The 26,243-nt window shown below is 37.8% G+C and overlaps 6 protein-coding genes, 1 long non-coding RNA gene and 1 pseudogene across 11 annotated transcripts in view; 6 read left to right on the forward strand and 2 right to left on the reverse strand.

Annotated features, from left to right (window-relative positions):
* LOC113669926 (cyclin-dependent kinase 6) overlaps positions 1 to 5,260 on the forward strand; it is a 25,836-nt gene extending 20,576 nt beyond the window's left edge. For all 5 annotated transcript variants that reach the window (XM_027186011.2, XM_027186009.2, XM_089182684.1 and 2 more), the window contains exons 5-7: positions 500 to 660; positions 1,236 to 1,371; positions 1,956 to 5,260. In XM_027186011.2, the coding sequence (XP_027041812.2) occupies positions 500 to 660; positions 1,236 to 1,371; positions 1,956 to 2,108 (450 nt within the window). In that variant the 3' untranslated portion in view covers positions 2,109 to 5,260. The remainder of the gene's footprint in view (positions 1 to 499; positions 661 to 1,235; positions 1,372 to 1,955) is intronic.
* LOC113669925 (THUMP domain-containing protein 1) lies at positions 5,069 to 11,170 on the reverse strand. The gene is made up of 6 exons (XM_027186008.2): positions 11,080 to 11,170; positions 10,893 to 10,997; positions 9,525 to 9,790; positions 9,138 to 9,258; positions 7,680 to 7,829; positions 5,069 to 5,808 (listed from the first exon to the last, which is right to left on the reverse strand). The coding sequence occupies exons 1-6, from the start codon at positions 11,146 to 11,148 to the stop codon at positions 5,530 to 5,532; spliced, it is 990 nt and encodes a 329-aa protein (XP_027041809.2). The 5' UTR covers positions 11,149 to 11,170; the 3' UTR covers positions 5,069 to 5,529.
* Positions 11,171 to 11,456: 286 nt separating this feature from the next.
* On the forward strand, positions 11,457 to 12,443 carry LOC113669928 (uncharacterized). Its single transcript, XM_027186012.2, has 2 exons — positions 11,457 to 11,827; positions 11,932 to 12,443. Exons 1-2 carry the CDS (start codon positions 11,537 to 11,539, stop codon positions 12,304 to 12,306), a joined length of 666 nt encoding a protein of 221 aa, XP_027041813.2. The 5' UTR covers positions 11,457 to 11,536; the 3' UTR covers positions 12,307 to 12,443.
* Positions 12,444 to 13,737: 1,294 nt separating this feature from the next.
* LOC149039743 (histamine N-methyltransferase-like) lies at positions 13,738 to 15,002 on the forward strand (annotated as a pseudogene).
* A 659-nt stretch (positions 15,003 to 15,661) lies between these two features.
* Positions 15,662 to 17,765, forward strand: LOC149039744 (histamine N-methyltransferase-like). The gene has a single exon (XM_089183559.1). It carries the CDS (start codon positions 15,942 to 15,944, stop codon positions 16,950 to 16,952), a length of 1,011 nt encoding a protein of 336 aa, XP_089039685.1. The 5' UTR covers positions 15,662 to 15,941; the 3' UTR covers positions 16,953 to 17,765.
* A 420-nt stretch (positions 17,766 to 18,185) lies between these two features.
* Positions 18,186 to 21,748, forward strand: LOC149039745 (histamine N-methyltransferase-like). The gene is made up of 2 exons (XM_089182690.1): positions 18,186 to 18,296; positions 19,998 to 21,748. Exon 2 carries the CDS (start codon positions 20,200 to 20,202, stop codon positions 21,088 to 21,090), a length of 891 nt encoding a protein of 296 aa, XP_089038816.1. The 5' UTR covers positions 18,186 to 18,296; positions 19,998 to 20,199; the 3' UTR covers positions 21,091 to 21,748.
* On the reverse strand, positions 18,568 to 19,704 carry LOC149039746 (uncharacterized). Its single transcript, XM_089183168.1, has one exon. It carries the CDS (start codon positions 19,702 to 19,704, stop codon positions 18,568 to 18,570), a length of 1,137 nt encoding a protein of 378 aa, XP_089039294.1.
* A 914-nt stretch (positions 21,749 to 22,662) lies between the features above and the next one.
* LOC149039747 (uncharacterized) lies at positions 22,663 to 24,541 on the forward strand. Its single transcript, XR_016179808.1, has 2 exons — positions 22,663 to 23,163; positions 23,301 to 24,541. It is a non-coding gene; the product is annotated as an uncharacterized LOC149039747 (long non-coding RNA).
* The last annotated feature ends 1,702 nt before the right edge of the window (positions 24,542 to 26,243 follow it).

Here is a 26,243-nt window from a genome sequence, read left to right on the forward strand (position 1 = left end):
TGGAAACTAATTGACTGTCATTCAACTGACAATCACCTCACTTCACTTGATGGATAATTTCTGCTCAGGTCACTGGAATGTCAGTCACTGTTAGATGTATTTACCAACAACAGTTGATTACAGAACTACTGTTGCTCTCCTTCTGCCATCAAACTGCCCAACCCTTTCTAGATCTGATTGTTAATGCTCCCTTCTAGCTGCAATACATTTCCTTGTGACTTAGTTATGAGGATTTTGGATTCAATCAAGATGAAAACCTCTACCTGGGTAGTTTGACTATTCTCATTACCTGTTTGCTGGATAATGTATGGATATTATGGGGAGAACTTACATGTTAATCACTTGTGGGAGTCGAAGGGTTAACTGAATGTTTCTTCAGGTCATCATCAATTACTTGGCAACTTAAAAGCAGCAGTATAACTAAAGCTGGGTTGAGCTGATTATAATTATTTCTGCCACAAATTTCAATTTTTTCTTAAATTTTCTGTTTCTGTTTCAGGTGGTAACACTGTGGTATCGGGCTCCAGAGGTTCTTCTTCATTCTAGTTATGCCACAGCTGTGGATATTTGGAGTGTTGGATGTATTATGGCTGAACTTTATAACAGAAAACCACTGTTTGAAGGAAAATCTGATGTAGATCAGCTTCACAAAATATTTAGGTAAACCATTAGTATAGAAAAATATTACGCTGTAACCCATGGTGAATTTTCTTGTGCAAAGGTATCACTTATCACTGTCATGCTCGAGAAAACGGATGTTTTTTGAGAGAAGGTTTGAAGTATACTTCAATGAACTAGTGGACAGAAGGCTTAAGAAAAACAGTTTGCTTCTTATTTCAAATCAAATATCACTTTATCAACTGAGACATGTTAAAATTACATGTTTATGACCAATACAGTGCACTGTGTCCAGGTTGTTACATGATGAGGAATTTACCATAAATTTGTACTCTGTTTTGTCATCTCTTTTTGCAGCCTTTTTTCTTCCATTTTTGTCTGCAGTACCAACTTGGATGTTTTTCCTTTTGCTATTACACCTATATCAAATAAAATGTACAGTAGTTTCCTCAGAGTTACCATCAGATTGAGCTAATTTAAAATATGACAATATTGCCCCTTAAAAGTGGTATGCTTCGGCAAACTGCAGTAGTGGTTTCTGATTCAGCAAGGAAGCTGTGTCATTCAAACTCCATTCTATCACTGAATTTCTTTCATGATCTTTGATGAACGTGTAGTGTTCTAGGTACTCCATTGCAGAATGACTGGCCATCAAGTGTTTCTCTTCAGAGGTCATCATTCCCAAGATATGTTTCATTTTCACTTGCTGAGTTAATACCAGAGATGTGCGAGAGTGGAACCAACTTACTCAAGGTGAGATACATGGGTATACCAATCACTAAATAAACTCTTACTGGTTCATGTACTGTACATGAAGAATTTGACAAAATTCTGTGGTTTAGTTGCAATGGACTACAGAAGTATTCCATCCAGGAGGAGTAGATCTACTCTGTCTCCTCTTGCTGAGGAAACTGGGAATAAGAAGTAACAGTAAACGTCTATGACCTGCACCTTGATATTAACTGTAGAGAGGTAGTATTTTGTTGGTTGAAACATGAAGATCCACTGTTGACATTCCAGCCATGCAATGTTATTGGATCCCAACATATAAAAACGATTCTGTACAAAGGAAAATGTCACAAGAAGTCTGTATGCAGTTACAGCTCAAAGTAAAATCAAGCACATCATCGAAACTACAAGATAACTTGTAATCACATCATGACTGGTTTTAGTTTTGCATCTGATTGGTTGAGAGTGTGTATAAGTTCTTGACCAATCACAAAGAAAAGTAATTAGCGGAAAGCAAAACCAATGCAATCATGAACTACTTTTGACACTGAGCTGAAGACTACTCTTAATACTTATATATATAAAAATACTTCTTTTTTTTTTTTCAGAGAATACTAATCTTCAATCCACAAAAGAGAATCGGAGCTTTAGATGCTCTCCAGCATGAGTACTTCAGAGAATTCCATGATGGCAACAAGGAAAACACACAAGGTAGTTATCAAAATATGACCAATAAAAGGGAAAGCATGCCTGCTCTCTGACAAGTTTTTCAAGTGAGGTTTGAGAAGTTTATCATGGAAAGAAATTGCGACCAAATTACATGTAACCTCGTGTGTTTTGAAATGGTCTTGTTTGTCACACACTGCAAGATATTCCAACAAAATTGAAATATAACAGACAGAAAATCTAAATTAACTGGTAAGAGATTTTTTTCTAGCTCAAAAGAATTAGCTATTATTGTTGAAAGTGTGTAATATATTTACAAGTATTAAATAAAGTAGCCTAATAAGCAATGTATCAATATCGAGTGTGCCAACTTTGCTTGTTTTTTTGAAGTGAGGCGCCTGTACAATTTCTATTATAATTATACTGAGGACAGAAAATCATTAGGTCATTTTCTAGTGTTTTTGGGAGAAAAAATTTAGTATAATTGTTACTAATTCTCACATGACTTATTTATAAATATTTCTAGATTTTCACAATTCAAACAAAAAGGATGCCAGAACTAAACTATAGCGAAAAATTAACCATGCATTAATTTTTTTTGCACAGTTATTAGAACAATGCATTTTGATGAAAAGAATTATGATGCTGTTAGTTTGACTTCCTTTAGTGCAATTTAAAGCCAACCCAAAATCTTTGTGGTTTTTTGTGAAATAAATTGATTGTGAAAATTTGTAACAATAAGGTGACTATTTTTGAAAAGGCCTTCTTGATATTTTATGAACAGGGGTTCAACAGGCCTTATTTCACAACTTACTAGTCTAGGAACTAAAATACTGTTTAAAAGGACAAGTGAAGGGGTGCAACATCAAGTTAATTTATACTAGGAGAGTGCTTTATCTACAACTTTTTAAAACTAGAGAAAATGAGAAAAATGTTTCAGATTATGAAGTCATTGATTATTTATTTGAGGATACCAAAAAAGCTATCAAGAAGTGTCATTCATGTTAATCAATGTGATGACAAGTGGTTAGTCTCTACTTATTATTCTGCTGTTTTTCCATCAGTCTCTTTCTTAGCTGTGTATATATAGTTAGAATAAGTTTTAGTGTAGTGTTAGCTGTAGGTGATTGTTGAAGTAAATTGATAAATCCTTTACACTCTACCATCAGTTTGCATATTTGCCATACTGTTCTCTATACATTTCCTAAGGTGCTGACAAGGAGAATTTGTTTAATAATCAAAGGCTTCTTAAGTTAGAGATCATTTCCTTTGTTATAGTGGCCTTAAGGAGTGATTTAAAGGGTGGTATTGTTGGAAGAGATGAAATGCTGGTCACTACTATGAGTTAACCCTTAACTCTCATGAGTGACCATGACAGAATTTCTGTTTACAATACCAACACAATATCATCCAGATAAGTGATGAGAATAAAGAAAAATATCATTTTGGAAATAAATAGTTGATCCCATACAAAATTCTCAGAACTAACATTATAAGAATTGTATAGTTGACAGATTGGAGAATGACAAATTTTATCTAGGAGTTAAAGGGTTAATCAGGTTTAGTCTTTTTGAAGATCATCTACATAAAACTGTGTAGAGTAAGTATTGAATACTGTCTTAAATTTAAAGAGAAAGTGATTATTAATTGGGTGTTGGAAGAAAATCCCACAAGATATGGCATTAGCTGTCATTGCACATCTAACCATAGTATTTATGACTTAAAACACCATCAACACTTTTTTTTATAAGCTATACAGTTTTCAAGGTACTCATTATGCAGTATTCAATTTCCATATCATCTGTGTGACCAATCATGTAGGAGTTTACTCAGTTTTCAAAAAACTTCATCTTTTGTATCAAAAGGTTCTTGTAACCTCTATTTTGGTGTGATGGTAATATATATTTCAAAGTTTGTCAAGAAGACTAATTTACCATGTATGACCTATGATTTTTTTAATTTTATGGTTTTTGATTGGTTCCACAAGAATTTTTTCAAAGAATTTTTGAATCCAGAGAATGCCATAGTTGGCTTATACTGAGAGTGACTTCATCACCAATAGAGGTGGAAAAAAAAATGTTACTGGGAGGATTCTAGCTATGGTTAAGTGCTTCCTTAGTGGTCAAGTTAATTTCCAAAATTTGTCGTGTGTTGTGTGATGACTTGACCACTTGGTAGGAAATGCAAGATTCTTGTTAAAATTTCTGTACATGTACTTTTTAGATGAGATTAATGTGATGAACAATCTTCTCTCAAAAAGAGCACAATACAATGTACATGTATAGTTTTCAGTTTTTTAGAGTTTAAAGGGTTATGTTTCCCTTGAATTGATAATCATGTGGTGTGATTGCCCAGGGGAGGGTAGTTTTGAACAGACTATCATCTGTGACTGATGTTCCAAAAAATTGAGTGGAAGGTTTGACTCAGATGATGGTAAGAAACAGTCAATTTCAGTACTACTGTACTCTCAGTTGGATAATTACACAACATGATCACCCCTTCCTACCATATGGATCAATTAAGCTGCATAATTTCTGAATTAATCATAACCATTACAATTTCCCCAAATGTGATTGATGCATCAGCTGATTCATTTTTCACTAATTCTGTACAATTGTAATCAGACAGGGAAATAGGAGAGTTGGCTGTAATTGGACACCCATAATAGAACAGTTAAAGCAGCCAATCAAACTAGGTCCACTCAGCTAAATCTACCAATCACAGAATTGATCACAATAACCATAGCAACCATTACTTATCCAAAGAAAAAACGAGGCAAAATGGAGGAATATTTAACTAAAGACATTGTCTCCACTAGAGATATTTGTTCTAGGTGTATTTTTTTTTTCGGAAATTGAAATGGTTAAGATTAATTAGTGACAGGATTTCTTGTCGTCCAATTCTGTCAGTAATCATACCCATGATAAACAAATCAGACTCCCGCTTCATGGTTGTCCAATTTTGTTAGTCACTTGTATGATTACAGACCAAATTGGACTCCACTCGGTCCTATTACTATTATGAATAAAGTATTACTAAAGAATGTGCCACTGAAGAAAGTTCCACTTGGTAGTGCTTTATTACTGTGTTAAGAAATCTCAGATGCATGTGGAGTGTATGTGTCTGGTGACCATTAAAATTGTTATCAAAGGACATTTATGTCAGGTAGTAAATTTTCCATAAAATCTCACTACAGGAGTGTTGTGTTCTGAAGAGAAATGATAATAAATAAACATAAAAAAAATTGTGCCAATGACAGTTCATTGACTCTGTAGATAACTGTATGCATATGCTGAGAATTCAGACTGTGTTGTGTAAGGTCAGATACATTATGCTAAAAAAAATCGCTTGCCGAACTGAGACATCAAGGGAATTTTTATATTGATATTGAGAATCCTCCTGCAAAGGGTATTAAATTATGCTCTAAATTCTGTGGGCAGAATTCATAACCTTTCGCAGACCTTCTCCAATCTTACCATCATTACCTACAGTCAACACTGTAACACTGACATCATTTCAGGTATCTGGATTTTCAGAGGTTGCATCATCAACAGTAGTGCTATCAGCATTATTTCCATCCCTATTCATATCACTACCAGCATTATTGCCGTCTCTATGCACACCACTATCAGCATCATTGTCATCACTTTTCGTAATGGTTTGGTTTTTGCTTTTCACCTTTTCACTGTCCTCATTATCTGTCCTTTGAGATTGGAAAATTTTCTCATTCACCTCATGAATGTTGTATTTTCTCAATTTCATAAAATCTTTAACCACACTCATGCAGCAGACATTCTACAGAGGAAATTAAAACAACAATACTCTAAATTAGTTAACCCTTTAACTCTCAAGAACTGATTGTTAATTCTCCCCTCTGTCTGCCACACATTCTTGAGTAAACTAGTTACGAGAATTTGGTGGTAGATCAAGATAACACCTGCTACCTGATAAGTTTGAATATTCTCATTACCTGTTTGCTGGATAGTGTGTGGATTTTATAGAGAATTTAAATGTTAGTCACTCCTGGGAGATAAAGGATAACTCTGACAAAAGAGAACAGGAACAAATCTTGAATAATTCAAAGTGGATGCTGAGTGACTTCAAAACTAAAATACTATAAAAAATAAAACAATTGTAACAGTTAATGAGTACAAAAAATTTTGCTGTTCCTTCTGAAAGAAAATTCAGTAAAATGGAGAATGCTTGCTGTACTGAAAGGAGCATGTGTAAAAAACCTATGTGTTTGCCCTTAACCCTTCAGCTACCATGAGTGACCGAGACAGAATTTCTCCTCACAATATCAATACATTATCAGTCAGATAAGTGATAAGAATAAAGAAAAATATAAATTTGGGGATAGTTAGTTGATCTAATACTAAATTCTCTGAAATAACATTATGAGAATTGTATGGTTGACAGAAAGGAGAATTATAAATGTGATCTGTGAGTTAACATAAGTTTTCACTGATGGAATTTGAGCAAATGAATTACTAGCCACTTAGTGCTGAAGATCAATGATCTTTTTGAGCAACTAAATGTGACAAAAAGAGGCATTGATTACTCAAGTAACTGTAATGAGTTTTGGCATAGTCAAAGCAGTACCTAGATGTGAACCTCACAATAAGGGTCCTGCCATTTAGGTAGGACTCTGCAAAGTCATGTAAGTGATTTCATGGCCTTGTAATTTCAAAATGCAGGCACTTAATCCTTTAACCATTTACACCCTAACATCAGCACCCATATCCTCCATACTCTTCTCTATACATTTCCTTTGGTACTGACAGGGAGAATTTGTTGAACAATCAAAGCTTCTTTGGGTGGTGATCATTTCATTTATCCTCATGATCTTAATAGATGATTCAGCCATATTACTGTAAGGAGAAATTAGATACTGGTCACTGTCAGGGTTTAAAGGGTTCAACCCTAAAGAGTGACCAGCATCTAATTTCTCCTTACAGTAATACTGCTAAACCATTCATTAAGATGGGGTAATTTAGTGTTATTAACTGAGTTGATGACATAAATTGGCCAACATAAAGAGTTTGAAGGTTGACATTTCGACAGTTAGCCCTTAGTCAATCGCTCTGATGCTAATGCTCGAAATTTCAGCCTTTAAACTCTTTAAGGTGGCCAATTTACGTGATCAACTCAGTTGATAACACTAAATTACCCAATATTAAAGTTCACATGGCAGCCAAGTGGACAATCAAGCTTGGTTTGATGCTACTCTGGTTTAAAGGTTTAATGAATGTAACCAAGAAGTTAAAATTCGTAGACCCAACGTTTCGACACTCCTGTCTAGTGCCTTCATCAGGGGTGATCTAAACACTGCAACAAGAGGTCCTTTTATACACTCACTAATTAGCTGCCTTTTTTCTGACGAGGTGTTAATAGGCATCAGGAAGTAAGCCACCATTGTCATGAGTGTCAAAATATTGGGTCTATGAATTGTAACTTCTTGGTTACATTCATTAATAAAATAATTAAACCAGAGTAGCATCAAACCATGACTAAATTACCCTGTTATACTCTCTTTCTGATGCAGCACCACAGTTTCCTTAGAAACTTACCCTCTTCACTCATTAAGAGTTAAGCATGGAACATTTTCACTGTCAATTTGTTAATCTGTCAATTTGTTAAAAATCCAAAGTAAGTTAGTATTTTACCTTCATGATCTCCACACAGATTGCTAAGTCTGGGTTGTTCAGGTTCACAGTGTGTCCCTTCCCGGCATTCATTACTATACTTGCTAACGCAGAGATTGTGTCATCTCGGTGAATGCTACTGTTGTTTCTGGATTTGTACATCACACTGAACTGCAATTCAATAAAATCAAATTTACTTGTTTTAACACTCTATAGGGCCAAGATTCTAACAATGTATTTTGATGGATAATCAAAAACTTCTTTACTTGACAATATTACATGGCTGGCAGTGCCAGTGAGCAATCTGAAGCAAATCCTGTGCTGTGATTGGTGACCCAGCAGGCAAGCTGAACTCTAGATTTCTCACTTTTTTGATCCAGTACAGTGAAAATGTCACTGATTGAGAGGCAAAGATCAGCAGAAGACAGTCAAACCTGAGAATTCATCTGCAACTTTTTTGATCAATGATGCATATTTACAGAGAAGTGAAGCTCAAAATTGGGGGCATGACCAAACTGAACTCCAACAAACATTTCTTGCATTTTAAGTGTCATGCTCAAGAACACAACACATTGTCTAGATCAGGGCTTGACTCAAGCCATACCTTTCAATCTGCATGCTACTGACTAGACCATTTTGTTGCATTGTTCACACCCATGTAATGAAAAGTATGCACAGTAAGGAGCCACAGGGGTGTACTGTTAGGGTACAGGTCTGATTGATTAAATGTAACCTGTGAAATTAACTGGCTTAATCAAAACTATAACAAAATTCTTGAATGTGATTGGTTATCAATAGCCAGATTTGAAAATTAATAGGACAGTGTGCGTGTCATGCTTGTGATTGGACAGTGTAATAGGACACTTGACAGGTCATACTTATGTATGTGGACAGTATGCATCACCTGCGTGTGCTGTTGTTAGGCATTTCACTGAGTTAACTGCTGTTTTTTTATGAAAATGTGTAACTGATGTCTAGTTTCTTTCTCAAATTTTGTCATAGTTTTGGTTAATTGGTAACAGGACTTCATGTCATCCAATTCTGTCTGTAATCATACCCGTGATTAAATCAGACTCTTGCTTCAGGGTTGTCCAATTTTGTTAACCCTTTAACTCCCATGAGTGACCAACAGAATTTACTGAGCCTTGTAGGTTCTGAGTATGTTCATATCAGTGTCTGCCCTAAACTGAAAAATATGTCCTTTCTCTGATAAAAAGTCTTAGACAAAGCAATTTGCGATCAGATCTCATACAAATATCAAAATTTCTTCCCATTTTCAGGAATTTTTACTTCATGTTGTTTCTAAATTTTTTGGTGTGATCTAAAACAAGTTAGAAAACCACTCGATAATGTCTTGCTCATAATAAATATATAAACCCCATTGTAAACATTTGGATAAGACTTATGTTATGGGTTGAATCATTAATGCAAGGATGCAGAAATTCACTGATCTCATGAACCTATTCTTTTCCTACATACCGTTGATGGCTTCACGTCTTCAGCAAAGAACGATGATTGGCACAATTGCTCAGCAAGTTTCTTCATTTCTTCCTTATTAGCATGACAGGAGCCAGAAATTGGCAGAAACCTTTGACAATGCCTTAACAGATCAAAATGAGGATAGTGGTGACAAATAATATTAATAATAACAGTAATTAAAATATGACTGAAAAATGACCTTGACAACTGAATTTGGGTGATGATGACCATGACTGCTACTGTTTGAAAGTAATTATTACTGGAAAGCTCTTTGAAAATAATCTTACAAAAAACCTCAACAAAAAGTAAGTCAAGAAAAAGTTATGTTCAAAATGTCACTTCTATATAAAAAAAAAAACACTTCCAATAGAACATGCCATTCCATACCTGGTTTTCTTGCATCCCTTTTCTAGCATATCATTTAAAACTGTATGGACTAAATCTGTGGGATCTTTAGAATCAGGAAGGTTTGTTTTGATAAAGATAACGTTTACAGCTCCAGTCAAGACAGCCTGGAACCTTTTTTCTGTTTTAGTTTCTTGAAGTTGCTTGACTTCTTTGGCCAGAGCATCCTCAATGTCTTCAGAATCACTCTCATTAACAGAGTCATCTTCTTGCAAGCTGTGTTCAGGACCATAGAGCTTGTCTGCATACTAAACCCCAGAGAAAGACAAAACAATAAATCAGTCCATTATGATGAATTAGAAGTTGAATATAGGTTTAAAGTAATTAATATGGATTATATGTTTAACCCTTTAACTCCCAGATCAAATGTTTCATTCTCCTTACTGTCAACCATACAATTCTTATAATGTTAGTTTGGAGAATAAAGTATTGGATCAAGTAATTATCCCCAAGTTGATATTTTTCTTTATTCTCATAACTTATATGGTTGATATTGTATTAACATTGTAAGGAGAAATTCTCTGTTGGCCACTCAGGAGTTAAAGGGTTAATGAGTGATTGGTAATTTATTAAACACTGTTGGGCTACCAGGTAATGAGGGAAAGAAAAAAATTATCATCTTGGTTACAGAGAAATTTTCTCCAAATAACAGCTACAGGCACCAAAAATAATGAAAAAAAAAATTATGGTCATTGGTAGGTAGATCTTTCTGTCGGATCTTGCACATAAAAAGTTCATAAAAAGTGAAAATAAATAAGACATGGGAAAAAACAGTCCTTGTTGAAAAGGAAGACTATAACCTCTGAGAAAGAACATGGGAAGCTAAGAAAATTCAATATCAAGCTCTGACGCTGGACCATGGCAAAAATGTCTTTTTTGAAAAGTTGGCCCCATATGAAGACTTGAAACATAGCTTTGATCAAAATTGTTCATAAATCCTCACTTGTCAGTAACAGAATGGCACCAACAGGTTCTTTTTACAAGCTCTCCTCCATTGGGGGAGGGGTGGGAGGGGGGGGTTAGCAGGCTGTCTCAGTCCTCAGTAATAGGTCATTTTACAGTTGAGTACTTTATTGCCAAGCCTTTGATTTAGCATGAGGCTGAAGCTGACTTTGTTATGATAGAGACCAGTATCTAGTAAGCATGATAGAAAAGTAAATTACATTTGAAAAGAAACAACGTTTGTATCATAACAAGGTCACCCTAAGCCTCTCTCCCGTGCAAAGGCTTGACAACCAAGCACGCATATCGCAATTATAAAGGCTCAGTCATATATTTTAGCAATTAAATACTTTTTTATCGATAGTGTTGGCTGATTGAAGCTTTATCAGCTGAACATTAAGTTCTTACTTCATTAAGGACGTTGTAAGCTTCTCGTACACACAAATTCTCCCTTTCGTTACACGTGACAAGAACACCCTTCATTCCTGGAGCAAGCAGCTCTTGTCCTCTTTTCTAGAAAAATATGCAGAGAAATCAGTTTACAGCATAAGAAAGAAACTGCAAATGTACAAGCTTAGAAAAAAAATTGACAAACCTTCTTCTTATTTCCGACATAATATGCTTTAGAATGCTTTCGTTTCAAACTCGTGTTGCCGTCCGCCATTTTGATTTTCTACTGTTGGTCCTAGTACCACTCTTTTAGTTTGGGTGAGTCCCCTTTGGTGCTCATAGGGGATTGGGGAGAGAAGATAGCCGAGTGTAGACTCAAAGATGTACAATATTTCTTTGTAATTTTTTTTTCTACATTTTAGGGTTAGGCTATCGTATGCATTCTGCCCATAGGAAAGAAAGAGCTTCAAATATGATTTGTAATGCAAGGTATCTTAATATAGGAATGGTCAAACTATATGATTTCAGATACTTGCGTATTTTGTAGAGCCGTAATGCTTCAATTATAGATGTCCAATTAGAACTGCAGTTACAAACGTAGACAATCCAGAAATAGCTGTAAAATCCCTTCGCTTGTTAACCATAACCGGTGGTTGTTTGATATGTCTGTTACAAATGAACCGAAAGACGAAATCGTACAGTTCGTGTTTTTCAAGACTGCCGGTGATATTCCGGTAGATTTGTTTCAGCAATCTTGGATTGCAGCAGCTGAAGAGTTTTACGCTCGTGGCGTTAGTAAAGTAATCTTCTCTGAGAAACTAGCGCTAAATGGAGATTTAAGTCCTTATAGATTTATTTCAAAGAATTTCTGGGCATCACTGAAGGCATTCAACTGTTCGTTTCCCAAAGGGTTGCCATCCCCGAGTAGTAGAGGACATGTGACTGTCTCACAGGTATCGCTTATGAATAATTACTCTATTACCTGTAAGAACCAAAAATGGAGAAATGGAAAGTTCATTGAAAACCAACTGTTGTAATTATTTCTCTAATGTTACAGGCTGGAATATTCAAGCTGGAACATATGGTTAAGGCAGATGGTTCCAAGGTTTTACTTGATTCCATCTACAAAGCTGGTTTTAAAGTTATGACAATGATTCCTCTCTGTGACCAGTCTTTGCCGAAAGAAACTGTTTTAGAATATGCTGATTTTCTTGTCAGCTTGAAAGGTTTTGAGACTCTAGGTGTCTATGGGCTCAACAGAAGTTCTGGTCCACACAAAGAATGGCTGTATGAATGGATTATTGAAGCCATTTTCAATTCTATTAACACTACTCCAGAATTAGTCCTCAAGGATTTGATGAACTGTCCAAAGGCAAATGCAAAATGGGAGAAAAGCATTCAGGAGAATTACATGCAGATGGTTGCATCTTGAGTACATGTAAAACTTGCCTCTTGAAAAAACAATTTTCCAAGTGCCAATAAACCTTATTGCCTGTTTAAAAAATTAATTTCTGACAAGTTTTATTTCTGTGGAATCAAGCTTTTTCTTACCGAGACAATGCTGGTTGAATTTGAAAATGTATTTTTATTCCTTCCAATGGTTGGATTTACTTTCCATGTATGAATTGTTTACCTGAAATGTAGACTTTTTTAAAACACTCCTCAAAGTTGATAAATTTGATAAATGCTGATCAAGCGTTCTTCAGTGGTGAAAAAATTTTTTGAGAAGAGACATTTTCGTGAAATTTGACGTAAGTGGCTTCGGGTTTATTGTGCGCAAGCCCAAGATGCATTTCTTGCTGGTAATCATTGTAGTGTGAACAGAAAACATTTAATTCGTTTCGTAGTGAGCTATTTTTTTACCTTTTTACACCCAACCAATGTCTTCATAGGTTCAGATTTCGTCATTAACACACTGACTCACTATGTTTTCCGTAAGCGGCTGCTGGTGGTGAAGTAGGCGGCTGTGACCGGAAAAGGCCCCTTCCTCGAGGAAGGTCTGATGATCGTAAGTTCATCGGGTCCAAGGATCAGTGGATCGATCGCCCCTGTTAACACGTCCTTTGATGACTATGCAGGCTGATCCTTGATCTTGCACGCTCTGCCTCACTTGTGCATGGAATCCTTGGACAGAGGGGGAGGGGGGGATGAAACTCTGGGCATTCTTAACAGAAGGCGGCAAGAGATCCTATAGCGAGCTAAGATTCTAGGCTAAACTTTGAATAAGCTTTTTTTAGAATCACTGAACCAGTTACCGTATAGTTGTATAAGATCGCCGGGCACGCCGCGACTAAAAGTCGAAGAGGCCGCTCCACGTCGAAAGAATTGACCCCGGAAACGATCGACATGCGAAATACCTATTTCGGAAAAACACGTTCGTAAATGTGAAACAAAACTAGTAAGAGGCACCACACTTACGGGACCCGGTAAAAGAAAAACCGGACAGGAGCGGTGAGCGGCTTCTCTTATGCAGTAAATCTAGAAATGGATAATTCGCTAAAATGGCTTCTTTTCAACATAGTAAGCGGTCAGACAACAAGCGATACACTGTACGTGGAAGTAAAGTGAGGTATTTTCATTGAGAATTTGACTGTATTTTTTTATTCCTAAGAGCGGTCGTAAATATTCTCATACAAACTGGTACAATTTCGCCATGATTCTTACTTCGTAGGATGATCATCTCACTACTGAAGCTTGGGGCACCTGTGGAAGAACGATGTAACTGCTGCCATTTGTGTGGTTTCTTAGGCAAGACTGCAGTTTCGATTCTTTCTGAATATACTTAGTCAGTTGCCTCCAAAGAGCGAATTCGTCACGGAGGAATGACAAGAGTCGCACAGGCTCGTAAACATTTTTGAACTTTCGAACGAACGGCAACAGACAATGAATCCACATTACATTCCACGTTTATTCACGCTATCTCGCTGCCACCAACGATGTTCACTCGACTGCGCCAGGATGCAAATGACTCACTTTTTGTGTTACGACCATGATGCAACGTAATCAGAGTGCGCACACCGCCTGGGAGATACTTGTTGGGAAGACACTGCCTAGTTGCCAATCCAAACGTAATTTTGAGTTTTCGTCTCCTAAGGAAGACGAAAATATGGCAACATTTGCTTCACTACGCGGATTACACTACGTCAAAAGTTATAATGTATTTCTTGCGAAAACTGGACAAAGAAGCGAAGTTGGGAAGCTTTTGAAAGAACATTTACCGCCCTCGATTCAGAGGTCGCTTGCTGTGCGCCGTAACAAACCTTATTTCAATATTTTAAGTGTAGGAAGTGGATCAGGGGAAACAGATGTGGAAATCTTAAAAATAGTGAAGAAAGAGTTACAAAAAAAGGAGCGTAACCGTCACATGAAGATCCTCAACCGAGCAATCGAGCCCAACAAACATTCTTGCGATCTCTACATGGCGACCATTGAAAGCTTGCCAAGCAGTCTTCACGATGAAAACCCTGTAGAAATTGAACTCTGTCGGCAGACATTTCAAGACTACAAGAAGATGAAGTGCAGCCATTAGCAAGGATTAGTGAAGTTTGACCTGGTGCATTTTATCCACAGTATCTATTATGTAGACGTTGAAGAGGCTCTGCTTCATTGCTTTGAAAAAGAGTTGAACGACACGGGAATCTTACTTTTCATCGTCCAAGGGCAAGACCTTATGGACTGGGTTAAGTTCAAGCAAAACACGCATAGGGCTGAAAAAGAAAAAGCCATCGAAAAAATTATCAAAATTACTTGTGATAATGGCTGGAAACATGACGTGTACACGGAAGAATATTCCATCGACGTCACCGAAGTGTTTGATGAGAAATCAACAGAAGGAAATCTACTCCTTGATTTCCTGACACACACTGAGCATTTTCGTGAGAAAGCAGACAAAAAACTTGTGGAAGAAACGCTTGAACTAATCAAGGATCTGACCATTTTGAAAGATGGGAAAAGACTTGGAGAGAAAAAGGAATTGCTCATTATCATTTCTAAGTAGCTCTGACTAATTCGTTTTCAATGCAGTTCATTTAGCCGAGAAGGAATGTAATCAGTTAAGGTCATAATAAGCCGCATTTAATGCCTTAGGTAAAATGACAGATGATAGCCCAGAATTTTCTACTGACTCAAATGTTTTGCAAGATCGAACCCTCGGGAAGCAAAGGTTGGTAGAGTTTTTTTCGCCCTCGAAGTCCTTTACCTGCATAGTCTCAGTAACTACTTTGGCCACTGATGCTACTGATCAGTAGAGTTTTAAATGGATCATACTAATTATTTTGAGCGGTTTTTCGACTAGTTATTTTTACGTTAAGAGAAATTAGATGCCAGTCACTCTTAGGAGCCAAACATTGGTTGAACTCTTCAGCCAAAATATCAGTGTTTCTAGAGTATCGAACTTCTCGGCTTTCCTTACGCGGCAGCGCTCTATGTATTGTCTTCTAGATAGATAATGAGTTGTCCTTACTGCTCCTTATAGCTCTGATCTCTCAAGGAAAGTGTGCACGGGGTCACCGCTTATAAATTTTAGAGGGTCCACGCATACCAACAGTTTCGATCAGTTTTCTTTTTATGCCTTTTATATTTTTCAGTGATCATAGTTGAAATAGCAATACTGTGCATGCCGATTTTTTTTAATGCCAGAATAAACTAGTGAAAATAACTCCGCAGTTGGAAACTAAAGCCTAGTAACAGGGGCCCATACCCGCTTTATGAATCCCGTATTTACGCTAAGTGGATGACACGAAAAAAAGTTCGTGTATCAGGTGTCTGTCTCGTTGTAATGCGTTGAATAAATAACTCGCGTCTAGGAATGTATTTTCTGAATTTGCTATTGTTCAAACAAGCATCGGCTGTGAATGTAACTGCTGCCATTTGTGTAGATTCTTAGGCTAGACTGCAGTTTCGATTCTTTCTGAAGCTCGTCAGTTGCCTCCTAAGAGCGAATTCGAAAGAACAGCAACAGACAGGTTCCACATTACATTCCACGTTTATTCACGCTATCTCGCTGCCACCAAAGATGTTCACTCGACCGCGCCAGGATGCAAATGACTCACTTTTTGTCTTACGACCATGATGCAACGCGATCAGAGTGCACACACCGCCTGGGAAATACCTGTGGGGCAGACACTGTCTAGTCGCCAATCTAAATGTAATTTTGAGTTTTGGTTCTCTGACGAAGACGACAATATGACAACATTTGCTTTACTATGCGAAATGCACTATGTCAAAAGTCATAATGTTTTTCTGGCGAAAACTGGACAAAGAAGCAAAGTTAGGAAGCTTTTAAAAGAACATTTACCGCCCATGGTTCAGAGGTCGCTTGCTGTGCGCCGTAACAAACCTTATTTCAATATTTTAAGTGTAGGAAGTGGATCAGGGGAAAAAGATGTGGAAATCTTAAAAATAGTGAAGAAAGAGTTACAAAAAAGCGAGCGTAACCGTCACATGAAGATCCTCAACCGAGCAATCGAGCCCAACAAACATTCGTGCGATCTCTACATGGCGACCATTGAAAGCTTGCCAAGCAGTCTTCCCGATGAAAACCCTATAGAAATTGAACTTTGTCGGCAGACATTTCAAGACTACAAGAAGATGAAGTGCAGCCATCAGCAGGAATTAGTAAAGTTTGACTTGGTGCATTTCATCCACAGTATCTATCATATCGAAGTTGAAGAGGCTCTGCTTCATTGTTTTGAGAAAGAGTTGAACGAGACGGGAATCTTACTGTTCATCGTCTCCTCAGGGCAAGACCTTATGGACAAGGTTACGTTGAAGCAAAGCAAGCACTGGGCTGGAGAAGAAAAACCCATCGAAAAAATTATCAAAATTACTTGTGATAATGGCTGGAAACATGACGTGTACACGGAAGAATATTCCATCGACGTCACCGAAGTGTTTGATGAGAAATCAACAGAAGGAAATCTACTCCTTGATTTCCTGACACACACTGAGCATTTTCGTGAGAAAGCAGACAAAAAACTTGTGGAAGAAACGCTTGAACTAATCAAGGATCTGACCATTTTGAAAGATGGGAAAAGACTTGGAGAGAAAAAGGAATTGCTCATTATCATTTCTAAGTAGCTCTGACTAATTCGTTTTCAATGCAGTTCATTTAGCCGAGAAGGAATGTAATCAGTTAAGGTCATGATAAGCCGCATTTAATGCTTTAGGTAAAATGACAGATGATAGCCCAGAATTTTCTACTGACTCAAATGTTTTGCAAGATCGGACCCTCGGGAAGCAAAGGTTGGTAGAGTTTTTTTCGCCCTCGAAGTCCTTTACCTGCATAGTCTCAGTAACTACTTTGGCCACTGATGCTACTGATCAGTAGAGTTTTAAATGGATCATACTAATTATTTTGAGCGGTTTTTCGACTAGTTATTTTTACGTTAAGAGAAATTAGATGCCAGTCACTCTTAGGAGCCAAACATTGGTTGAACTCTTCAGCCAAAATATCAGTGTTTCTAGAGTATCGAACTTCTCGGCTTTCCTTACGCGGCAGCGCTCTATGTATTGTCTTCTAGATAGATAATGAGTTGTCCTTACTGCTCCTTATAGCTCTGATCTCTCAAGGAAAGTGTGCACGGGGTCACCGCTTATAAATTTTTAGAGGGCCCACGCATACCAACAGTTTCGATCAGTTTTCTTTTGATGCCTTTTATATTTTTCAGTGATCATAGTTGAAATAGCAATACTGTGCATGCCGATTTTTTTTGAATGCCAGGATAAACTAGTGAAAATAACTCCGCAGTTGGAAACTAAAGCCTAGTAACAGGAGCCCATACCCGCTTTATGAATCCCGTATTTACGCTAAGTGGATGACACGAATAAAGGTTCGTTTATCAGGTGTCTGTCTCGTTGTAATGCGTTGAATAAATAACTCGCGTCTAGGAATGTATTTTCTGAATTTGCTATTATTCAAACAAGAGCATCGGCTGTGAATGTAACTGCTGCCATCTGTGTAGATTCTTAGGCTAGACTGCAGTTTCGATTCTTTCTGAATCTCGTCAGTTGCCTCCTAAGAGCGAATTCGAAAGAACAGCAACAGACAGATTCCACATTACATTCCACGTTTATTCACGCTATCTCGCTGCCACCAAAGATGTTCACTCGATCGCGCCAGGATGCAAATGCCTCACTTTTTGTCTTACGACCATGATGCAACGCGATCAGAGTGCACACACCGCCTGGGAAATACCTGTGGGGCAGACACTGTCTAGTCGCCAATAGATCCTTCCACGGTTTATAGCGGCCATATTGTTTGGGGGTCAAACAAAACCTCGTTGCTAGGCAACGAGCGATAGATTCTTTTGCAATTATTAGACGTGCTTCGGTACCTTCGCTCAATATCTTAACTTTATTGAAGGAAAATTGCTTATTTTCGTCTCCAAATCTAGCGGGAACAAAGATAAGGCGTTACTGAAAGTAAGTGCCCAATTTCTTGGCGAAATACCGTTTTATCTCTGCGTTTTATGGGCAGATTGATATGTTGTTCGAAGTTGACTTCGCGGCCGCTATGATGCGAAAATCGCATTTTAAAAAGCACCTCTTTCGGTTGAGAAATTAGAATATATTTTTGAGCCATCGATATTGTGTAGCTTTAAATTTTAGGCTTTACGGTGGTAGCATTACAACGTACTTAAAATTTTGGTTTTGGTTTTTGTACTTTAGGTGTTTTCAAGCTCAATAGTTGTTTTTATTTCGAACCATGGCTACGCGTGTTCCGAAAGAGCCCTCTAGTGTAAATCCAGAATGCTCTACCCCCATAGCAATCAGACACAAAAGAAATTAGTCCATTTGGAGTTATTCCAATCAAAAACTTAAAAGTGCAATGGTGTTTATAGTCAGACCAACAAATAGCCTGTAGCTCTAAGCTTGATGGTGTTTCGATGAATACTTCTGAACAGTCAATAATGCACCGAACTTTAGAGTAGTATTTTTCGAAGCACTTTGGTAGCACTTTCTTCGTCTGCTCCTTAGAGGGCCACTTGATAAGCCATGAGAGCTCACATTTCATTAGCTTTACCCAGGAGATAAAAATTGAACTGACAAGAGTGTCTGATATTGCAAATCGGAATGCCAGATCCCCAACAGACAAAGCTAAGCGAAGCCTCATCATTATCAGTAAAAGTTCCTGCTCAAGTTTTAGTTTCCTTTGGGGGCCAGGTTTCCTGACATTTGGGGACTCATCCATGGTCATATCAGAGTACCTTTTGGGCTTCTCTGCCTCAGTTTGCTTATCCCCTTTCCAGTAATTCATATTCTTAGCTTTAGGGAGTAAATATTCAAATAAGGTTCTGAAAGCATCTGTATTTTGCATGCCAGTATAGAGTCGAACATCAGCATCTCTGGTTATTTGTGCACAGGCTGTACACAGTGTTAACCCCGAGGAATCGTCTCCACTTTTCATCAATTCATCACTTGCAGGTATACCACTATTATCAACCGGTGTCACCTCTGAAGGGCCAGCATGTACAACTGACTTAGTTACTGCTGACGTTGCAGTCTCCTTTTGATACTCTAATCGACGCCGCTTTTTGGGTGACTTACTATTTGAATGCTCAAAAGGAGTCAAAAAAAGAGTAGGTATAGGGTTGCTTACAGAAGGCTTCCCGTCTCGAAAATGATTAGAGCAGATGACAACACTCTCTCTTGACTTTCCTATTGAGAAATCTTTTCTTCCCTTCTGAACCTGTCGAGACCATGCTTCAATCAACGATTGCTTGGGCTTGTGGAACGATAACTTCTCTACATGCGAGTGGATGACCCATTTTTTCGGATATCTCCTGTCGTTGTTACAGCCGCCGACACAACACTTATCTCCAAAACCCATTTAGCCAAGGGTTTCTCTTTGCCGAGTTAATTGTTTTTCAATAGTATGTTAGCCTGTCTGGACGAAAAAGTTTTAAGGGCACGTAAACATATTTATTTCAATTTTTCCTCTGCCCAATTAAGTTGCAAAAAGTCTTTAGAAAAAGCAGTACTGTGACCTTCTGGCATTATGTCAGCCGCGAGGTCACGTTCTAAGAAAACGATCCCAGTGTTCCCATAAAACGCACAGAATAAAAGGTTTTTCGCCTAGAGAAAAAAGGTCACTCACCTTTATTAATGTCTTATCTTTTTTAGCGATGGATATTGATTCTTGTTCCTGAACAAAGCGAAAATTTAACGAGGGTAGCGATGCGCGTCTTATTATCATAAGAGATTCTAGGACTCGTTGCCTAGCAACGAGGTTTTGTTTGACCCCCAACCAATATGGCCGCTAAAACCGTGGAAGGATCTATTCAAATGTAATTTTGAGTTTTGGTTCCCTGACGAAGACGACAATATGACAACATTTGCTTTACTATGCGGAATGCACTATGTCAAAAGTCATAATGTTTTTCTGGCGAAAACTGGACAAAGAAGCGAAGTTAGGAAGCTTTTAAAAGAACATTTACCGCCCATGGTTCAGAGGTCGCTTGCTGTGCGCCGTAACAAACCTTATTTCAATATTTTAAGTGTAGGAAGTGGATCAGGGGAAACAGATGTGGAAATCTTAAAAATAGTGAAGAAAGAATTACAAAAAAGCGAGCGTAATCGTCACATGAAGATCCTCAACCGAGCAATCGAGCCCAACAAACATTCGTGCGATCTCTACATGGCGACCATTGAAAGCTTGCCAAGCAGTCTTCCCGATGAAAACCCTATAGAAATTGAACTTTGTCGGCAGACATTTCAAGACTACAAGAAGATGAAGTGCAGCCATCAGCAGGAATTAGTAAAGTTTGACTTGGTGCATTTCATCCACAGTATCTATTATGTCGACGTTGAAGAGGCTCTGCTTCATTGTTTTGAGAAAGAGTTGAACGAGACGGGAATCTTACTTTTCATCGTCCAAGGGCAAGACCTTATGGACTGGGTTAAGTTCAAGCAAAACAAGCACTGGGCTGGAGAAGAAAAACCCATCGAAAAAATTATCAAAATTGCTTCTGATAATGGCTGGAAACATGACGTGTACACGGAAGAATATTCCATCGACGTCACCGAAGTGTTTGATGAGAAATCAACAGAAGGAAATCTACTCCTTGATTTCCTGACACACACTGAGCATTTTCGTGAGAAAGCAGACAAAAAACTTGTGGAAGAAACGCTTGAACTAATCAAGGATCTGACCATTTTGAAAGATGGGAAAAGACTTGGAGAGAAAAAGGAATTGCTCATTATCATTTCTAAGTAGCTCTGACTAATTCGTTTTCAATGCAGTTCATTTAGCCGAGAAGGAATGTAATCAGTTAAGGTCATGATAAGCCGCATTTAAGGCTTTAGGTAAAATGACAGATGATAGCCCAGAATTTTCTACTGACTCAAATGTTTTGCAAGATCGAACCCTCGGGAAGCAAAGGTTGGTAGAGTTTTTTTCGCCCTCGAAGTCCTTTACCTGCATAGTCTCAGTAATTACTTTGGCCACTGATGCTACTGATCAGTAGAGTTTTAAATGGATCATACTAATTATTTTGAGCGGTTTTTCGACTAGTTATTTTTACGTTAAGAGAAATTAGATGCCAGTCACTCTTAGGAGCCAAACATTGGTTGAACTCTTCAGCCAAAATATCAGTGTTTCTAGAGTATCGAACTTCTCGGCTTTCCTTACGCGGCAGCGCTCTATGTATTGTCTTCTAGATAGATAATGAGTTGTCCTTAATGCTCCTTATAGCTCTGATCTCTCAAGGAAAGTGTGCACGGGGTCACCGCTTATAAATTTTAGAGGGTCCACGCATACCAACAGTTTCGATCAGTTTTCTTTTTATGCCTTTCATATTTTTCAGTGATCATAGTTGAAATAGCAATACTGTGCATGCCGATTTTTTTTGAATGCCAGGATAAACTAGTGAAAATAACTTTGTGCAACCGTGGGTTTACTGAAAAAATCAGGTCAAGCGTCACGGATATAAGAGGGAAAATTTTCTTATCTCTCGTCTTGTGTGCAAGGTTACAGGGAAATCTTGCGGTTATCACACTATAAAAGAAATTCAGGGTTCAAGTATACTTCAGGATATCAAATCTCGCCTCACTCAGTTTCTCAAATTCACGAATAACATTCACCTTTCAGTAAAATTCACGCGTCACATTTTAACTTTGGCTTTCATCACAGATCACGTATAAACCCTAAACCCTTAAACTCTCCGAAGTGATTAACATAAAACTTCTCCCCACAATATTCATACATTATTCAACAAACGGGTAATGAGAATATTCAAACTTATCTGGTAGAAGCTGCTATCTTGATCTAGCACCAAGTTCTCATAACTAATTTACAAGGAAATGTGTAGCAGCTACAGGGGAGAATTAACAATCAGATCTTGGGAGTTAAGGGTTAAAGATGCACCAGTATATTCATACCTTAAGTTTACTCTTAGGAGGTGATTCTCCAGAGGATTCAGCAAAGGAATGTGATGGCTCTTGCATAGTCGGCACCGATTATTTTTGGAAAAATGTCAACTCTTGTTCCTGTTCTGTAGAGATACGCAACTCCTGATTGTATTATTTTAATGCACCATACTTTCAATACTTCTATTCCTCTTATCGTCCGGAGGCATCTTACGTACGAAGTATATGACGGACGCAAATCAGATAGGAGTCGATTTAAAGGCTAACTTTTTTCAAAGCTGACAGATCTATCAATCACGAACTCGCGTCTACTCACTATTGCTTTTCTTGTGATAAAATTTAGAGAGCAATTAGAGCGGCGAAGAGGAAGTCGCCGCCAAAAAAATTTCCGTTTGAGGTTTTCTCACCTTCATGTCAATTAAGAAGTTGACATTTTCCAATTTACCTTTTTTTTACCCTACTGAGGAAACTGATTAATTTTTCGTCGCGCCGGGCTTTAACTACATTGACGATACATTAGACATGCACTTAATTAAGTTTAATCATAAAACTAAAGAGCCGCGACGCCGGCGGTTTTGAAAAGCTCCGATTTCGCTTAATCGAAACTGACTCTCTCAGGCCTAGCGCGCACGGTAGCGTTGTGAAAGACATGAAGTCTCCATTGATGTGCACTCTATACCTAATCGGCGCAAAAGGGATTAGTATTTCGATTAGAAATCGTAAGCTGTGCACTGTGCAGTTTCACCTATGAGGGACAAAAGTCCTTTCAACCTATTGTTTTACAAACCGCCCATATCCGTTCATTGCTCTGAGCATTAGCGAGCAGCAGCACTATTCTTGACTTTCCGTGTGGGGCCTCACTTCTATATATATGCGTTCAACACTCAAGCTGTTCCAGCCATCAAGCCCTCGAGAGCAGCGGGTAAGTTTTTATCGTTCTTTTTTAACTGAGCTATCATGTCAAATGCAATTCAATCAATCGCTGGAACTATTCATAAAGGTCACGAACGATTTAGTGACATTTCCAGGGGAAGACAATCCTCTTTTATGACTTTTCAGCGCTGTTGTGTGCACAATCATGTCTAGTGCGGCACTAGGATACTGCTACAGTTGACCAAACTTTAGTCGAAGGAGACAGGATGTACTTGAATGCACTTGAAAGTCAAAATATTCCAGATACAGAGACGTTGTCCCTGATTTATCTGCCAATTCAAGCGTGCTGGAAGGTTCAATCGCCCACTGAAGTCACTGAAGTCACTAAATCGCCTGAGGAAGCAAACAGTTCGACACAATCGCCCTTTGAGGCAAGCAATTTAAGACAATCGCCCGTTGAGGCAAACGTTTCGGCACAGTTGCACACAATCCACGACAGCTTTTTTCAATAAAGTTTCTTAAAGTTGCCCAAAGTGAAGGCATTGTTAATTCTTGTATAAACCTGAGCTTTAGAACAGCTGTCAAACTACAGTGTTCCGTTCTTTTAATTTCCCTCCAAGGATGACTAATTAAGTGGATAAATATAGATTAACAGATTATGTGGGAAATCGCCTTGACATTTCTTACATCCTATTAATAGCTCATTTTAAGTTACCTATTCAATTACAAGAGAATTACCCACTTATTGAGGAATCATGCAATAATTTATATAAACAGTTTATGACAGATATTTCAAATTACCTTCGTATTACTTAAACCCCGTAAGTCATTAAGTTCACATTACTTGTTCGGTTACAAGAGAGTTATCCATTTGTTTATTTATTATGTAACAAATCAAATACAGGTAAGACAACTTTGAGGAGATGTTAAAGCATCTAGAATTGACTTCAAAACAATTCACAATGGCTTGAGCTTTTAGATGCTTAGATATCCTGATAATATACAGTTTTAAATATGTTATATAACTTCTAAAATTAATTAGCGATTTCCTTGAGTTCTTGTTCTCTTCAAGAAATGTTAATTTATAAGACAAACAAATCACAGATTTGTGAAATTACTGTCGTATAGCTCTTACCAATTTTCTAGGTCCTGTTACTTGTTGAACTCCAAAGAGCAATATTAACATGACCATTTACATTTTGTTCTTAGTGTTCACACAATGACCAAAATCCAGAACAAAAAACAAAATAAAAATACCGTGAACATCGAAGAGGCTACTTGCCTTTACTATCATTGTTTCATTTTACTTTGATTTACACAATAAATCGTCAGCGATGTAGCTTAAAAACAACCTGCCACGTAAATTAAGTTAACTTTTGCAATAATTTTTGCAACTATATGGTTGTGCAAATAAAGTTTGTTGTCGTTGCTGTTGTATTTCATTCGTCCCCTCGCAGCACATAACTTGCTATCAGCAACCCCTAGTAGTATCTTAATAATGTTAGAATTGGGCTTTTGTCTGTTTTGTTTGCTAAGCGCTCTTGTCAGACTCTGGGTGGAGTTAACTTGTGTCCGTTGTGCAAAAATATTTCAACTGATAATGGCGAGTACACCGGAAAACATCTCCCAGTTCTACGAGCCATGTTGAATTTTACGATTTTTGAATCACCATCGAAGGCAGGACTTCCCAATGAAGATCGGTGATCATCAACGCATCCAGTTTTTCATCTATGCATGGCAATAGATCTATGCACTGTGTCCAAAGGAATGAGGTAAAGGTCATTGGAAAGGTCCTCAGCAGTGTGAAAAAGCTGTACCACGCTTCCCTATTAAGTCACGGTTTATTCACTTGATTTAACGATTTTACTACAACGGTTCGGTTAACTCCCACCTACACCTATCCGCTTATTCGAAAGAAGCACGCACTCCACGTCTCATTGTAAGCACGTGGAACAGTGCCATATATGTAGCGATAAAGCACGTGCCGCATACATCAAGTTTGTTTTGTTATGTATAGATAAACGAAATCACTTATAAATGTCAATCAAATTAAGAATAGTTAACGTATCGGACAGTTTCCAACAGCAGAATACCTCTTAAACCTCCCAGTGGTGATGCAGATCTTGGACGGTTTTAGAACCTCCAGATCTAAGACTTTGTGATGATTAAGAAATGATCCATTATTGTGTATTCGAGCACCAGATTTCACCAGACCTGGATTTCAGACTACAGTAACATCCAATTCGCTTTTTTTTTTTTGGGAGGGGGGGGGATTTTTTTATACGCAGCTACTGTTGCTCTTAAGTTCAGATTTTGTTATGAACGTACTATGACTCGATAGACAGCTGTGATTTTCTCTCCTTGTCACCTGTCCATATAGTTTTCTACGTTTTTCGCCTTGTTGTGACACATGTCTACTTAACAGCGCATTGGATGAACAAGCGAATTATTGCTCTTCAAATTCGTTGATTTTTTTCGAACTTTTAAGTCGATCTGCTGGTGATAATGGCTGGAAACATGACGTATACACGGAAAACATTCTATCGATGTCACCGAAGTGTTTGATGAGAAATCAACAGAAAGAAGTCAGCTCCTTGATTTCCAGACACACACCGCGCATTTTCGTGAGAAAGCAGACAAAAAACTTGTGGAAGAAACGCTTGAACTAATCAAGGATCTGACCATTTTGAAAGATGGGAAAAGACTTGAAGAGAAAAAGGATTTGCCTATTATCATTTCTAAGTAGCTTTCATTAGGTGATCTCACATCCTGTTTCCTAAGCCGAGGATGAATGTGAACCCTTGAGGCCATAATAAACCGCAATGTTTAAGATAATGACAGTAGCTCAGAATTTTTAACTTTTTTTCAAATGTTTTACAATATTTAACGTTTAGGGAACAAAAGTTATCCTTATTCTGTAGAGTCCTTCTCATTGTGGAGCTCGTAGCGCGTGCAAAGCGCGCGCAGCGAAGCACCATAAAAATTGTAGTGGTCCTCGCAGCCGAGAAATAAAGATTAATTCATGGGCGCGGGTAGATATGGAATTTCTCTTCGAGTGTTAAACTCGACAGCTGACGAGTGAGATTCCGAGTTGAACACGAGAAGAGAAATTTCATATCTAAAAGCAAC

This window comes from Pocillopora damicornis, chromosome 9 (genome assembly GCF_964200805.1).
Source record: "Pocillopora damicornis chromosome 9, jaPocDami1.2, whole genome shotgun sequence".
Classification (NCBI taxonomy): Eukaryota; Metazoa; Cnidaria; class Anthozoa; order Scleractinia; family Pocilloporidae; genus Pocillopora; species Pocillopora damicornis.